Below are 16,690 nucleotides of genomic sequence, written 5' to 3'. Positions count from 1 at the left end.
AGTGTACTGAGGACGTCGAGTAACACAACCACGTCGGTGTGCACCAGCAATATCGTCGCAGCAAGGAACGTTCTGCGTCTGAGGCAATGGTAACCCCTGAGGATACAGTTGATTGTAGTACTAAACTGGAGACTGTAGGTGGAGTCGTATAAATTGCTGAGAAGGACCTGTTGCCGCATAGTGCACTGGTGTACCTGCTCCAGTCCATCCATACCCCACATCCATCATCGTAGGTTGGGTTGCCCTATTTTCATGTAAAAGCAGTTCTCTAAATCCTTGTACTTGAGCTTGAAGGTCATTAATCATTTGAGACTTTAACTTCAAGGCCTGTTGTAGTGCGAAAATAGTAGCATCCCGATCGGCGATGGCGCTCTCAGCGACTCGCAGAGATCCCTCCATAGCTGCGTGACGCTGGTGTGTAGCTGCCAACCGCTCTGCGCTAAGCTCAACAGCAATGGCCTGCTTGGACTCTTGTAATATATCCTCAGATAGGCGAAAAAGTGATGTAGAGTCCGACACTGTGGAAGATCCCGTAACAGTGTCAGGTGGGAGAGGGCTGGCAAGTGGCACTGCTGGTGGCACTGCGGTGGCATGTGACACTGCTCGTGGTGGATTGGGAACATGCTTGTCTGGTGGAGTAGAGACGGTTGGAGTGGCTGCAGCAGGACTAGGCATAGGAGAAGAAGCAATTCCAACTGCGGCTTGGGAGCTAGTCACTGTGGTAGGAGTAAAAATAGCAGCAATAGAGGGAGGGACACACACTGTAGAAGCCACAACTGTGACATGCATAGTGTGATCTACAGCGCCTGAACTTACCATCGAACAAGTAGCGGGAGTATGCGAGGAACGTCGAACAGGTTGCTTCACTCGAAGCTGCTGGCTTTCAGATACTGGTAGTGATATTAGAGATTCTACTGTGTCCTTCACCACTCTCGCCCTCTTTTTCTTTAGTTTCCCAGGTAGATCCCTCGTCTGTTCAATAGCTTTTCCTTTTGCTTTAGAGCTTTTACGTTGCATTTCCGTATCAACATCCATGGGGCTAACATGTATGCTAATGACCCAAGCCAACATGGGAGCTGCAGGCAGGGAGGAAGAGGGTGGGCGATAGACTGTAGGGAGGGGCGAGGGGGTGGGGTTAGGGTAGCGGCGAGAGCAGAGAGGGGATGAGGGTAGAGGTGAGGGGGATTAGGGTAGGGGCGAGGGGTATTAGAGAGGGGCGAGAGTAGAGAGGGGACGAGGGAGGGGTGGTGAGGGGCGAGGGAATTGAGGGTAGGGGCGAGAGGGAGAGATTGGGTGAGTAGGGGCGAGGGGGGGAGATTGGGTGAGTAGCGGCAAGGGGAAATTAGATAGGGGCGAGAGGGGGAGATTCGGTGAGTAGGGACGAGGGGGAATTAGATAGGGGCGAGAGGGGGAGATTGGGTGAGTAGGGGCAAGGGGAAATTAGATAGGGGCGAGGGGGGAATTAGATAGGGGCGAGAGGGGAGATGTTGTGAGTAGGGGCCAGTGGGATTAGATAGGGGCGAGGGGAGATGCTGGGAGTAGGGGCGAGTGGGGATTAGATAGGGGCGAGGGGGGAATTAGATAGGGGCGAGAGGGGAGATGTTGTGAGTAGGGACGAGGGGGATTAGATAGAGGCGAGGGGGGGAAATTGGGTGGGTAGGGGCGAGGGGGCTAGAGGAGGAAAGATAGGGAGGGCTAGCTCTAGTCGAGACAGAATTATGACATTCTGTGCCTTAGAACTCCTTTGAGGAACTTGAAGCATAGGCCAAGCCCCCTCCTCTTGGGATAACCAGGCAGGAATGCCAGAATAATACTCAAAGGCTGGCTATGGCGCCTCAAACGCAGCCCCTTATCAGGTCATCCACTCTGATGTACAACAGTTCTTGAATTCCACGTGTAATGAATGGGAAAAGACAGAGTGATACGACAACTTCTACTAGCATATTCTATTTAGAAGGGACACCAAAGAGGGAAAGCAACAATGCGGTTAAGATGAGAAAACCTAGAGAAAGCTCCATGAGAAGAGAGAAATACCCAAATAAATATGGACAGATCGAGACGCAGTAACTTTATAAATAGACAAGGCAATCAACCCACGCAAAATGTAACTATAAAGAGTACACACACTGATTGAAAGAGTACACGTCATTGATTTGACAAAGAGCAGGATTCATAGAAACTCTCGGGGACAGAAGAAGACAAGAAGAGGACAGTCATAAGCAGACAGATGTAAACCAAGAAACTATTGAGAAGTGCCTCTGAGATGAAGTTAAAGAAAGAATGGGAACAGCATATGATAGAAGTGGGCTAACAGGATGGAAAGCACTAAGAACTTGAACATGGATTATGGTGAAGGGTAGTAGCATTTAATTCTGGAGCCATTTACTAGCGATAGAAAGCACCTTCGAGAGTCATTAATTGTACCGCCCCCTATGGTAGAATTTCTTGTACCATGAACGGACCTTGCTAAGCTGGAACCAACTTCTTTGATTTTTTTTGATATCGAGCTTGATACAGTAGCACCAATGATCCTTGCACAATTTTTGGCTTTATGAGATGGTGATTATGCCATGCCTTGCTACGAAGTTGCTCTACTTCAAGAGCCTGAGAAGCCAAACGGTGGCTTTCTTCCATTAGGGCGAGACGAGATACAGAGGCAAACCCCAAACCAACATTGGCACGGAGATTGCCTACCCGTGGAGATCCTGAGTTGAATTCAAAGGGTGCTATTGCTTCCAACCCGAAGGCTAACTGAAAAGGGGTGTGGTTGGTCGTGACTTTGAAAGAAGTGCGGTAAGCCTAAAGAGTGCCGTGGATAGCTTGAGCCCAAGACGCCGGATGTAGATGACATGCTTTCCGCAGAAGGGCTATCAGAACCTTATTAGTACTCACCTTATTAGTACTCTTTGCCTGTCCATTTGCTCTAGGGAAATAGGAACAAGACTTACGGTGAAAAATCTTGTAGTTGGCGAGCAAAGTTGAAATCAATTCATTAACAAAGTGACTGCCCCTATCACTGGTGATCTCTAGGGGACAGCCAAACTTGCACAAAATATTTTCGTATAGAAACTTGGCTACAGTATTGCCAGTACAATCAGTTGTTGCCAGTACCTCAGCCTACTTGGTTGCATAATCTGTAGCCACCAGCAGATACTTCGGTTACCTGGTGGGGCCGGGGGAGCAATTGCACCCACAAAATCTATACCCCATTTCAAAGGGCAGCCATGCCATAGAGACCTGCAGAGGACGGTTGGACTGCTTGGTTGGTTTAGGTCCACAGCGCTGACAGACATCACATACTTTCACATAGGCAATTGCATCCCGGAAAACGTAGGGCCACCATAGACCACTCTGTAGAATCTTCTAGGCGGTGATGTGACGAGGGTAATGGCCACCAGTGGGACCACTGTGGGGGGAGACACACTGTCTCAGAACACCATCAGGTCCAGATTTGTAGAGCTGGCTTCCATAGACCACTTTGTAGAATCTTCTAGGCGGTGATGTGACCAGGGTAATGGCCACCAATGGGACCACTGTGGGGGGAGACACACCGTCTCAGAACACCATCAGGTCCAGATTTGTAGAACTGGCCTCCAATTAGAGTGAATGGCCTCGATTTTAAAAGCAATCTTCGCTTTTGCAGTGGAGACGCACTATCAGGGTACAGACCAGTAGATAGCAAATGCAATACATCGCCGTACCATTCCGGAGTGGTATCCACCTTAAAGAGACTACTATCTGGAAAGTCATTTGCAACCCTTGTTGCTTCTTCACCTGTGTGAATGTGAGAGAGGTGGTCAGCAAGGACATGATGTTTGCCGGGCCTGAGTACCACTTTGAAATCAAACTCTTGAAATAAGAGTAGCCATCGCCATACTTGACCTGCAACTTGCGGCTTATTAAGTAGATAATGCAGGGCATGGTGATCAGTAATAACTGTGAAGTGGACTCCTAATAAATAATGGCAAAATTTTTGTAAAGCATACACAATAGCCAAACCTTCCGTTTGTGTGGTTCTATAGTTGCGCTTTGCTTTGGTTAGCAGGCGACTTGCATAGTGAACAGGGTGATCCAAGTTGTACTCCTTACTATGTTGAGTCAGCACAACATCCACAGCCAGTTGGCTGGCATCAGTATGCACATGAAAAGGGAGAGACCAATCTGGAGCCACTAGAATAGGTGCTTCAGTGAGGCGTTTTCTGACGTATGCAAATGCTTCAGCCTTAGGTTTTGACCATTGGAAGGGTACAGTAGCACTAGTGAGTCGGGTCAATGGTTGAGCCAACTGTGCATACATTTGTATAAACCTGCGATGATAGCCTGTGTGGCCTACAAAGCTCTGAACACCTTTCGGGTTGATGGGAGGTGGTAACTTCAAGATGCCACGATCTTCTTTGGGTCAGGCGTTAAACCTTTGGCAGATACCACGTGGCCTAGAAGTGTGCCCTCAGTGACCAAAAAATGACATTTGTTAGGATTGAGATTTAGGCGTGCCTCTCTGCACTTGAGGAAGATAGCAGAGAGCCGAGCGAGGTGCTCCTCTATATTTTCCACTGGGGTTGAACATTGAGCACTTGAGAAGGTCGAAAAATTGTCCATGAAGATGCGAAGATGATCCGTAAGTAAAGGACAGAATATGAGATATACTGCTTGATTGAAGGAAGGTGGAGCGTTTTTCAACCCAAACGACATTCTAGTGTAGCTAAAAATACCCTAGGGAGTCATGAAAGTCGTTTTAATCTGATCACCTGGATGGATGCCCAACTAATTGTATCCACTGAACCTATGCATGAAATTGTGCAATACATGCCCTGCTACATCTTCGAGCACACGCTCCGTGAAAGGTGTAGGAAAACCTTCTGCGATAGTTACCTTGTTCATAGCGCGGTAATCTACGCACACACGGATTTTATTGGACTGCTTCTTAGGCGCTATCACCATGGGTTACAACCACTCAGAGTGCTCCATAGGTACAATGATCCCCGCCTCTTGCATTTTTTCGAGCTCTAACTTGACAGCCTCTGCATACTTTGGGTTGAGCTTGTAAGCTCGGCCTCTAACAGGCTTTAGCCCCTTCAACAAGAGGGATAGTATGGACACCCAATTCTGGTGGGATCCCTTCCAAATCCTTGTATGACCAAGCAAAAACATCTTTAAAAGAGTGTATAAAGGAAACTACCTGATCGAGTAACGCGGGATGCTCCCATAACCAAGCTGCTAAGAGGACGTGCTGAGGGTTGTCAGGGTCGCCCAGGTTGACTTCTTTGACCGGGTCAACAGCTGTAACTGGAAAGGGTGCCTCGGAAGATGAAAAGTGAGCTGCCTCTTGGAGCTTCGAGACATCATGGGCTGGTGTTTGATCAATTGGAAACTCCGCATACTCCTCTTGTAACCATCCTGGTGGAAGCTCCTCAAAGGGTAAATCTTCAGACACAGACATAGCAGAGTGCTTTTGAGTGGGCGGGGCGTCAGACCCAAGAGATGTTAGAGGAAGAGGTGGAACGTTGGCGAGCTCATACAAAGGAGATTGCTTCCCCCTTGGGTGATGTGTTATAGGTTCTCCAAGGCCGATGGCTTCCATCAGAGGAACACTTGAATCATGGTCATCGGGGACTAACACACTTGCTTCTTTGACTGACACACTTTTTGTGGTAGGGCTTGGGTCACTGGTGTCAGCCTGAGGAGCCGGGAGAGAGAGTGTTACGGCACAAGTGAGGCTTGAATAGAGACCACATAGCACGGCATCGATGTAGCAGCTTCAACCACTGCAGCAGGTCTTCGTCAGACCTGTTAGGTGGGGTAGGCTGCTCGGGGTCGGGGTTGAACTGTACTGACAATGAGCTGTGATGCACCAATGGATCCATACCTCCTTCGAGTCGAATTGGTTGCATGGGGGAGCTAGGAGTATGTATCCACATGGCGTCGTTTCCCCAATCATGAAGTGCCTTAGTATGCCGCAACCATGGTCTACCAATAAGTAAAGGAAATCCTCCCTCCACCTGGGGAAGTCTTGTACCTTCAGAGGCACCTTATCTATTATGCCCACTGGATAGACTGTCCTTTGGTCCGCCATTGTAACAGTGAATGGAGCAGGGCGGGTAGGCTGCAGACCTAAAGCCAACATAGTAAGCTTTGGCATCAGATTGTTTTCAGATCCACCATCCACTATGACGCCTGAGAATTGATTCCCAAGAATAGACAGAGTGAGACGAGGACTTTTGTAGTCGGTGAGGGGAGCAGCTGGATAAGAAATCATGTAAGACTCTAAAGGCTGTATAGGGAGATGTAGCCACTAGGCCCTGCACTCGGGTACAGAGACTGAATGACTGAGAGGGTGTCACTTCTGAGGGTTGCATCTAGCCGGAGCATCTCATAACGGGACACTTGTTGAAAGGCGTTCTTCAAGATTGCTCCTGCTGTGGGCTTAGCTCCTTTAAATTGGGCTTCCTCTAGAACTCTGACCTGTTCCAAGCCAGCCATTGCTTCTAAGAAGGCTCCATCAATGTCCGGAAGCATAGAGACTGGCCTACGCTTAGCACCAATGAAGGGCTCGTAAGTTTGGTCAGGTTGTGGAAATGGAGATGGACGAGATGGACCTGTTGGCAAGCTGAGACCAAGAGCTGCTCTTTGTGCCCAAGTGAGAACGCCAACGGGCTCCTCCGAACAAGAGACCTTAGCTTATCAGTAGTGAAATCCATCCCCTAGAAATTGGTTAGAATATTCTTGCCCTAGACATCTTCAACTCTAAGATTGATCTTGCGAGGAGCATGATCTCCACTTGTTGTGGCCAAAGTGTAGGAGTAGCAGGTGATGGTTGATGGGTGGTGTTCACTGCGATCAGATTGATCTTCGGGAATGTGAATTCTTCTTGGGTCTGAGTTGGGTCTGAAGATGAGGATGCCCTTTGCTTGGGACAATCCTTACTGTAGTGGTCCTTAGACTCGGGACAATGTCAGCAAGGAGGAGACCCTTCAGGTAAAGGACACTTACTTTGGTAATGCCCATATTCTCCACATCTGTAGCATAAGATGGGCCTATTAGACGGACGAAACGGGGGACGAGGTGGGTCTCTGCTCTTGTTGTTGCATGGAGTTGGAGGCTGAGGTGTAGAAGTTGTGAGGGGAAGGAGCATGGGTTTAAAAAATTTGAGACGGAAACGTACTTGACATACCTTAGACAGTAGGGGTATTGAGCAAAGGTGGCAGGTAAATTTGATGGCCATAGAGGGAAACCATATTGGATGTTGGAGCTAGCCCTTGTTGGAGAGAAGGACCTAGACTTTGTTGTATTTGCCGCAATCCCTTGATATAGTAGCAATCCTTGTCTTCATGCCTAGACTTTTCGCAGAAATGGCAATAAGCACGAAGGGGACAGTCCTGTGGAGGGTGTCCTGGAGAGCGACACGAGCTGCACCATACCATAGCCTTAGTCTCCTGCTGGACCTAAGCTCTTCTAGCTCTCTCTTGATTTGATCCAAAGCGTCGTGATGTGGGGGCTTCTCCTGTCTGAGAGAGATTGATTTCTCCTCTTGAAGAGCACGCTGTAACTTTAGGGCTTCCAGTTCCCTGCGTAAAGAAGGTAACGGATCAGAAGGACTTTCCGAAAATACTGAGGGGGTCTCTACTTGAGGGGAGTTTGTGAACAGCTTCCTAGCTCCCTCTATCCTAGTAGCAGCCGTGACAAACTCCTCTAGAGTGGCGTCAGGTCGGAGACTCTCTCGGAGTTTTTGTTGGGAAGTTTGGGAAGAGCCTTCTCCACCCACTTCTTAACCATAAATTCCCCTGGTTGCTGAGGAAGCTTGGCAACCAGAGACTTGGTTTTAGTCATGAGTTTTGCAAAAGTCTCCTCTGGCTGGAGCACCATGTTGGCCAACTCATCCAAAACCTTTTCCTGGTAGTCACCTGGCCTGAATGCTGCACAGAACTGTTGTCTAAAGCTGCCCAAGTTGCAAAATGGTTCTTTGTAAACTGGCTGTACCACTTGTCTGCTAAGCCATCCAAGGTAGATGGAAAGAGTACCAAATAAGCATCTTCTCTATTAAGACCACGACCTCTACAAATAGATACAAACCTCCTTGCATGGTCGTCTGCATCTTCTGAGGAAAGTCCCTTGAAAGTAGGAAACTGATGTCTACCTTGGCCAAAACATTGGATAACGCCTCCATGGCCGCTTGCTCAGGAGCCCGTTGCTCAATAGCTTGTTGTAACAAAATGAGAGAGAGCTTTACTGGGGAAGGTGACCTGGAAGATGTTGAACCGGATGGAGCTGTATGTGGAGGTATGGGTGTCAGGTGATGAAGTTGGTGGACTTCGACTACGTACCAAGGGTTGACGTCTTCTCTTGTAGTGCTTTAGAGGACTCAGTAGTGTGCTTTGACGCTCTAATGAACCCCTTGTATGTGTCATGCAGTGACCACAAACCCAACCAAGCTTTGGGCAAGAAGACCTTTAACTGGTTGAACACAGGTCTAGACTCTACTAGACCAGGCAAGTGACTAGACCGCCTCACTGGACCAAGACGAGGAAGGACTAGACTAGGGACAGGAAGGACTGGACAAGGACGAGAGTTTTGTTGGACCGGGGCGAGAGAGACCAGGACGAGAGCTTGGTTGGACCAGGGCTAGAGAGGACCAGACCAGCAGGTGCACTGGGCAAGGCGACGTAGGCGAGGCTAGGTAAAACCCAGCTAGTTCCTCGATTTGCACCTCAACAGAGAGTGAGACTTCAGTTGAGGTCCCATCGGACGTGCAAAAAATGAGAGCACCTGTAGCGCGGACAGTGTGTCGCGCTCTCTACAGTGAGTGCTCCTCAGTGCAATGTGCGTGACATCTCACTCAAAACAGAAGGAAAACAAAGGAAACAATAGATAACAGCTAATCAACACAGAGACACAATAGCAGACCAGAACATCATAAGGACTCGACTATCTCAAAGAACCGATACAGACTCTGGCGTGGCAGCACACTCAGTTTCAGCCCAGAACTCACAGGTACAATGGGGGTGTCGAGGCTCAGACGGGTAGGGATGGTGCAGACGTGCTGTGTGTATGGGCCGCTACCCTAGACGACGACGTTGGACCATATATAAAGAAGATGATAATCCTGACCCCACAGCTACTACTCACATGTACAATCATAAAGAGCCACCAACGGCTCATAAATGTCAGCCATCTAAGTCTATCCCAAACTGGTGGTGACCTGGCCACGATGTCCACTAGACTACCGTCCATATCCCTGCCACGTGTCATTGCCCTGCCTAGAGAGTCCATCCAGTGTGAACCAGACAAGACCAACTGTACAAACTGTGTGTCTTGTGAAAGTGACACTGTAGCCTGCTACAAGCCCTGGCGAGCTGTTGCGGACTTAATAAACTCTTGCAAGCTGCTAAGGTCTTGCGGTTGTTAATTTTCTTTGATCGTGAAAGATGTAAACTTACATGTGGGTTCATGTGTTAAGCAGATGCGTAGGGGTTAGGCAATAATAATATACCAACTGGATGCATAGGGGTTGTGTTCTTGAGCTTGGAGAGTTGGTGGATATGGTGGGTAGTTCACACGGCAGGTGTCGGGCCTGCGCTTTTGGCCTTGGGCAGCTGCTGTTAGAGGTGCTGTGGGTGTTGGGTGTTGCTCTTCTGAGGGCACCCCCTTACATGGTAGGGGCAAAGACTCTTGTCTTGGTGATCGCTGGCAAGCTTGGGAGTTGGGAGCCCCAGTCTTAACACCAGCTTCTCTGGCAGCTTACGAGTGGTCAATAGAAATTAGTTTCAACAAGGGCCCCCGAGTGACTGGCATTTAAAGAGTCTAAAGAAAGTAGAATGTAGTATGAGAGAAGGAGAGTGTTTTTGGAGTTGCAGAAGAGTAGATAGCGGAGGAGTGCTAAGAGGCTTCACTAAGGAGAGTGAAGAGGGCAGTTGTGGCTTGTGCAGCCTACCATCTCCACTGTTGGAAGTATGCGAGCTTGTATGGAAACCGAGAGTTTTGGTTTTTCTCTTATGAAGGGTACAGATGACCCACATGTGTCTACATAATAGCATTACTTTGTGATATGGTCGCAATACTTGTCTGTTGAGTCTTGAGTGTGATTTCTCTCTCTCAAAACTTCTTGTGGTTCATTCTGATATATGTTCGATCATGTTATGTTTGATGCTCTTCCTCTTGCAATTGGGATTGAGAGTCTGGGTCTGAGTGTTCTCTACAAGAGAAGGGAAATGATGAAGTGCTCTGAGCTATAGAGGTGAGGATTTTTGGTGTGTCTGGGTGTTCTTTCAAAGTCCTTGGCAATTTTGTTGCTGTTGCATCTTTTGTTATCATGTTGGACATTATGTTAGCAAGTTTGCAGCTTCTCTCACAATCTTTGTCACTTTTTACTTTCCTTTTGACTACAGGTGGATGTTCCAGTAAAATATCTTACCTTTTTTCTTGAGGGTGATGAAGAACTTGCTCAGATTAAACAGGTAATTCTTCAGAAGTATTGTCTAGTGTCGTCCTTTTCTATGTTAGGGAATCGGGAGTCATCTTAGAGAATGGCTCACTGTGTTTTTCCTACAACACTTGCCTCTTCTTGTGTAGCCTCTTCTCTAAGGTGCCTCTAACAAGAGGTTAGGTACTGTTTTGTCTGTCTCCTAAGTTTTGTGACACTACAAATGAAACTAGAGTCCTACACAACTGATGGAGACAAGAGGGGTGACAATATCAATTGGCATTACACACGCCTCGATGGTTCACAATGCACATATACCCCTTGATGTATTGCACTCTTTGCATATGACCCCTTGGTGTATATATATCTCCTACACATTGGATTTCCTTAAGCCTGTAGTACCTCTTACAGAATACAGCTCCTCCTTCCTCCAAAAAAACAAAGGTGTATTGAATGTTTGTGCTTCATGGACTGTCAGAATGTTCATGTTCAAGACATCTTTCTCATTTTTACAGGAGTATGGTACTGGTAGAATGCTAACTGGGGAGGTTAAAGGACGTCTTATTGAAGTTCTTTCTGGGATGGTTGACCGGCATAAAAAAGCTCGTGCTGCTGTTACAGATGAGGTATCAACTTTTTGCTTTATATGCACGTTTGCATGCTCTCAAGTTATCATGGTGTTGTGTACTGATACTTGATATTGAAGGTTCATTAGTTGCCAATGTAATCCACATAAGAAGTGCTGGAAGGAAAAATTAAACCTACATAGCCTTGAATGATCCATAGTCACAGGAAATGATCATTTGTGGGTCTACGGTACCCGTTTTTTGTTCCCATTTCCCGTTCTATTCCCCATTCCATGTGATGAAGTAGTCAAAGGGAATGGTACATCATACGGTCCCCCATTCCCATGTCTTGTTCCATATGACTATCGTACATAGCCTTACACCTATGGTACTCGTCTCCAAGATAAGCCTTACATCTATCTTATTCCAAGCTCTCGGCAGTCTCTGACTCCACCTACATGCACTGTTTATCTCACACAAAACTCCATCTTAGAAGTTAGGGTGCAGATTGTCTTTTATCTCCTGCATTAGCAGCTAGCAGGTAAATGCATGCTTTTTTCCAAGTTTATGTTTCTTTTCAAAGATATGAGCTGAATGCACTACGGTGTGTTGTCACACTGATATTTTACAGCCTACTTTAGATTACTGTCAGATGATGTTATTTGGGTTTGCAGATGGTTGATGCCTTCATGGCAGTAAGGCCGTTGCCACAAATGTTCAGCTGAGAAAACTTGGACTGATTGAAGAGGTCATCAACTCTGGCTCAATTTTTATGCCATTGATGGAAGTGTAATTGCTTCCTCCACTTCTATTGTTCAATATTCAGCAGATGCGTCAGTCAGTTTAGCTTTTGTCCCAGCACAGGAGATCTTAGGAGTAGGGTGGTAGGGTAACATCATTGTGGTTTAGTGTGTCCCAGAAGCTAAGCAATTTTGCTCTTTGCACTAAGTGCAAAATTCCATATGTGGGACCTCATGCATGGTTATGCATAAGAGATAAAAAATGACGGGTCCTACACGTGCAAAGTTCGATATCTCTCGCTTCACATGCCATTCCCTTTCCTTTTTGTAACAGGGTATGCCTCTCCAATGTTTCATGGTTCAGCCCATAAAATTGAAACTTTGTGGTTTAGATGTGCTGTGTCGTTGAGGGTTTGGCCTCTTGAAAATCTATTTTGAATTTCTGAGTTCATTGACCGGCTCCCTTGACCGGTTCATTAAGTATTGAGCTGAACTCTTTCTGAGGATTCTTTTCAAGGTAAGTGTCTGATATGTCTCCAAGGCACTAACTGTTGGAAGTACGGATGAAAGTTGCGACTTTTTTTTTTTGCATACAAAGAACGAGTTGCCTTTGTGCCTATTTCAAGCTTGAATCATCTCGGGACCTTTGTCTCCATTTTTAGCCCACGATCCAATCAAGAGCATATCGTCAACCTCAAGAACAAAAGCATAATCAAATCATCCCCAACTTTTCATACAAAAGTGTACTTTCAATTATTGGGCTACATGGAAAACCACGAAGCCTTCCGCAATGTATACGTGTTAAGCTAGGCTTATAATGTATACTTCACAAGCTAGGCTTACAATGTATACTTAAGGAGCTTATAAAATATACATTGTAAGCGGTACGAGGTGCTTGCTCAAGTAAACACAAAGCCTTCCGCAAGTGGTGACATATCTTTTGCTCGGCAGCTTTAATGGAAAAATCAGGAGGTTTGACATAAACCTCTTCATGCAAGCCACCATTTTAAAATTCCCTAGACTTGGCCAACAAGATTTCCGTTGATCATGCCTTCGTTAGAAATCATTCTTGCAATATAAGAACAAAAGAAATTTACTTGAGATGGCATAGTTGCTTAGGGTACGTGGGTACGTGGCAGCTCTATTACTTACTCTAAGAATCTTCCATATTTCCTTTCTTGCAACAACTACTGCAGTGACTTTCTTGTTTCTCTCCATCTTGCTAGCAAGTGCATCTGTCATGTGGTTCTTTGTTTTCTTTGGTACTCGTTATGTGTGCTACAAATGTCAAGCATAGACATCAGAAAATATGCTATTAAGCATATCACAACCACCTGTATTTTAGCCTGCAAGCCATTACCCATAACTTCCTTGGTTGGAGGTTCTAAGTCAACCTCAAGAAACGAGATTTTCCTTGCTTTGTCTTTTGATATCTTCACACCTTTTGAAAGAAGTTTTACCTTTTTTTAAATATGTAATGTGCAAGTACAAGGCAAAAGTCTGTTGAATGAATAATTAGGACAGCCAGTAGAGCTGACTTGCAATAAATCCTTACATCTAAGCAGAATAGTCAGATAAAAGGACACTTGTATGTACATAAATTACCCCCATGGAAAAAGGCACGCAGAATGTTCATAATTGACTAATTAATACCTAATCAACCATCTGAAAAACTTCCTAATGAGGTAGTATCAATCTAAGTATAGGTAGCTGACATTATTCTAGATATCCCTAATGCTAGCTAGCTAGCATAGGTTGTAGCAGCCTATTAAGTTTTACTAGCCAGTATAGATACCTAGCTAGCTATTAGCTTTAGCAAGTTATCTATTTATCTTTATGATTGGCTTCCTTAACTAGCAGTGGAGCCAAACTATCGGAAGTATTGCTTAGCTAGCTTTCCTACCTAACTAACTTTTTAGCTAGGCTTACAATGTATACTTCACAAGCTACTATATAATTAACAAGCTTTACTAGCTCGTTCAGCTAACTCGTGAGCTCTAGATTTGCTAGTTACCTACTTTTCTTTGTTCATTGACCAGCTAGCTGTACGAGCATTGTAGCTACAACCAAGTATGGTAACCAAGTGGCGTCATTGGCCATGCCTTATCAACTTGTCTAGCTATCTCCCCTTTAGCCTACAACTATTCAAACATGGTTGGTAGTATACATGTAGTTTCCACCCCTCACGCTACATATGCTACCTAAAGAGGTAGCTAGCTAGTCACTTGCTACTCCCAACCAAGGATAATTCAATGCATTGCTTTGTAGCTGGTACATCAAAATAAACATAAATAAATAGCAAGGAAACCTACAAGGTAGCTTACATACATTCATCATATCATCTTTGGCAAACCCAATGTCATAGGTTGAGCATATTGGCTTCAAATATGAGCATCATTTTCGTAACGATGATATTTTGTGTTGAGGGAAAGAGAGCATGGGAATTGTCCACAATCACACATGTAATCCAATCATGTGTCTTGCCTTTGTGGCCTAGCCAAGTCATCCTCATAGATTTACAATTTAGCCTGCATAATAAACAATCGACACATTTATTTTTGTTTCCTCTGCCATGACATGCTTGGATCCACTCTCTTAATGCTACTGGAGTGTGCCTGGAAATTTGAAAGATCCATTTGCCCATTTTCATTCTTCATCTTGTCCCCAAGCTCTTCAAAAATCTCAATGTGAACTTCAATTTAAGCATGAGATCTTGAGCCTCAATACCTCATCCACAATATTTGCCAAGGCATCCTCAAGACTCATAACCTTCTTTTGAAGCATTTGCATGCCCTTCTTGAAGCCTTCCTTGCCATACCCATAGCATTTCTTGACCTGCAAACTCTTATTCCTGCATTGATTTTAAGCCTCTCCAACAACTCACATAAAAGAGGCTCCAAAATCTTTGAGCTAGAGTCACCATCATCTTCGAGTGGCCACTTGCGGTCAATGCTTTGGTGGTTTGATGAAGGACCTAACTTGTTCCCTGCTTGGCTCTTGGTGCCGAAAGTACCTGTAGGCAATCATCTTCTCTATTTACCCCTATGTAGTTGACTTTTGCATGGATTTCTCTATGAAGACAAGCCACATTTTTTTTTGTTTTTAATCATTTTTCGCTAACTCACGTGGGCTCACCCTGACCATTGCAAGTTCATAAGTAGCATATAAGTGCTCCTTCTCGATGCAAAACTCATGCTTCTCCTATTGCAAAACATCTTGCTTGAACACTTGATATCTACTCCTATAATTTCACTAAATCTCAAAGCACCACTAGTCTACAATTGTTAATAAGCATGCCGTTTGCCTTGCTTTTGGTAATAAGCATGCACTACCACAAAGCACCAGGACACCCTTAGCACACCGGCCATGGTCCTCGAGGTGAGCATGCATATAGAGCTCGTCACATTTGATACCTTAGAAGGATCTCTGAAAAGAGTTTTGATTCTAAGTGACAAGACAAAGTTCTAGCTCGGTAGGCTTTGTAGATTAGTGGGACACAACTGATGCATTAGGAAGAGGATGGGGTCTAGGAGGGCCTCGTTATTTGCCATAAGATTATGAATGTGATTAAGATTATGACAAATAGGTGTACGTCATGTCTGTCAAAATGGTGGGTTTGTAAGATATGTGTAAGAGTGATCAAAGGGTGTACTTTTCCTCCCAAAAAGGATTTGGACAATTTTGCTTTTTTTTTTTGCCTTTCATAATTCCTACGTATGATCTCTAATTTGGGCGGAGATAATAGATATATTGTCTATGCATTGAGCCCTTTCCTTATAAATGCTACATGCTATGGTTTTATCCGCTAGACGTTAAATTTCATTTCAAGGGGAAATTTTAAATTTAAATAAACTACTTGTTATTCTTGTTTAATTCAAAAGCTATCCTTTGCATACTTTCTTAATATTAAAGTTTTGACTTCCTTAAACTACCAAATAAGGAGGTTTCTCTTCCTAATGGATGATGTTGCCAATCCGTTCAATTCCATGTGGCTTACATTCTCTATTCCTATGTTTTTGAAATAAGAACTCTTCCCTCCATCTCTATCAAACTAGCTTGTCCCTAATCACCTAGATCCCCAAGTGTTCCATGTTAAGATCATGGACGAAAAATTGGGAGACCCTTAAGTCATGAATATCATCAACATCAAACAATTTTTTTGTCATAAACCATCCTCTATTGATTGTTAATCAAGAAAATCATGCGAGACCATATCTAGTGCTGGGTAAGAAATGTGAGGGCCATGTCCGGGTCTAGCTTCCCCTAAACCCCTAGAGGACATCCCTCCCACTTGGGACCGACACTGAGACAAAACTCCTCCTGTCTCCAATGTCAACCCATGTAATCCTCATGTATGAAATGGTAGTGTCTTTATCACTTTGCAAACATGTAGAAAGATGCAACGTGTATCTTTCACGGATGAGCTCCATGACGTTGTGCATGACATGTCTCTAAATTCTGTAGATACAAAGGTAGAGCAAGATTGCTCTCATGAGTCACACCAGGCTGAGTCTAAGATGATGGATATGGAGTTCTTTGATGTGCTCATGCTAGAGGCCGACATGGTTATGCAAGGACACATGCATCAAGTCCTTATGGATGAGGGGGAGGTGGCCCTCTAGGAGTCAAAGTCAACACACCCAACATGACTAGTCCTGATGGTGATGATGCATTTGATACAGATAGCATTGAGGAGGCTAGGTCAACTGAGGTCATCCAAATATCAAGAGTGTTCAAGAGTCTCATGTATGACCTTCTAGGATAGAGACCCAACCTAGTAGCTATAGTGGGAGCATTTGTACTTGGGATTGCTAGTTGTGTGAGGGTTGACATTGGCATGATACATGGTGGTGCTATGCAGGTTCTTATAGGATACCTACAGGATATGCGTGCAGGCTCTAGCAATGATGCACATGTGTGCTTACCACTAGAGTGGATACAACTACATGTATACACTTTGAGAGAGC

The 16,690-nt window shown here is 45.2% G+C and overlaps 1 protein-coding gene across 1 annotated transcript in view; it reads left to right on the top strand.

Moving 5' to 3' along the window:
* The window catches only part of LOC147463901 (Nucleotidylyl transferase superfamily protein), a 102,963-nt gene extending 90,736 nt beyond the window's left edge, over positions 1-12,227 (top strand). The window contains exons 10-12 of the mRNA XM_086491829.1: positions 10,383-10,451; positions 10,933-11,043; positions 11,658-12,227. Of these exons, the coding sequence (XP_086347955.1) occupies positions 10,383-10,451; positions 10,933-11,043; positions 11,658-11,708 (231 nt within the window). The 3' untranslated portion in view covers positions 11,709-12,227. The remainder of the gene's footprint in view (positions 1-10,382; positions 10,452-10,932; positions 11,044-11,657) is intronic.
* The last annotated feature ends 4,463 nt before the right edge of the window (positions 12,228-16,690 follow it).

Source organism: Adiantum capillus-veneris, chromosome 2, assembly GCF_014529385.1.
Source record: "Adiantum capillus-veneris isolate H3 chromosome 2, ASM1452938v2, whole genome shotgun sequence".
Taxonomy (NCBI): Eukaryota; Viridiplantae; Streptophyta; class Polypodiopsida; order Polypodiales; family Pteridaceae; genus Adiantum; species Adiantum capillus-veneris.
This window is presented reverse-complemented; position numbering and strand designations above follow the sequence as displayed.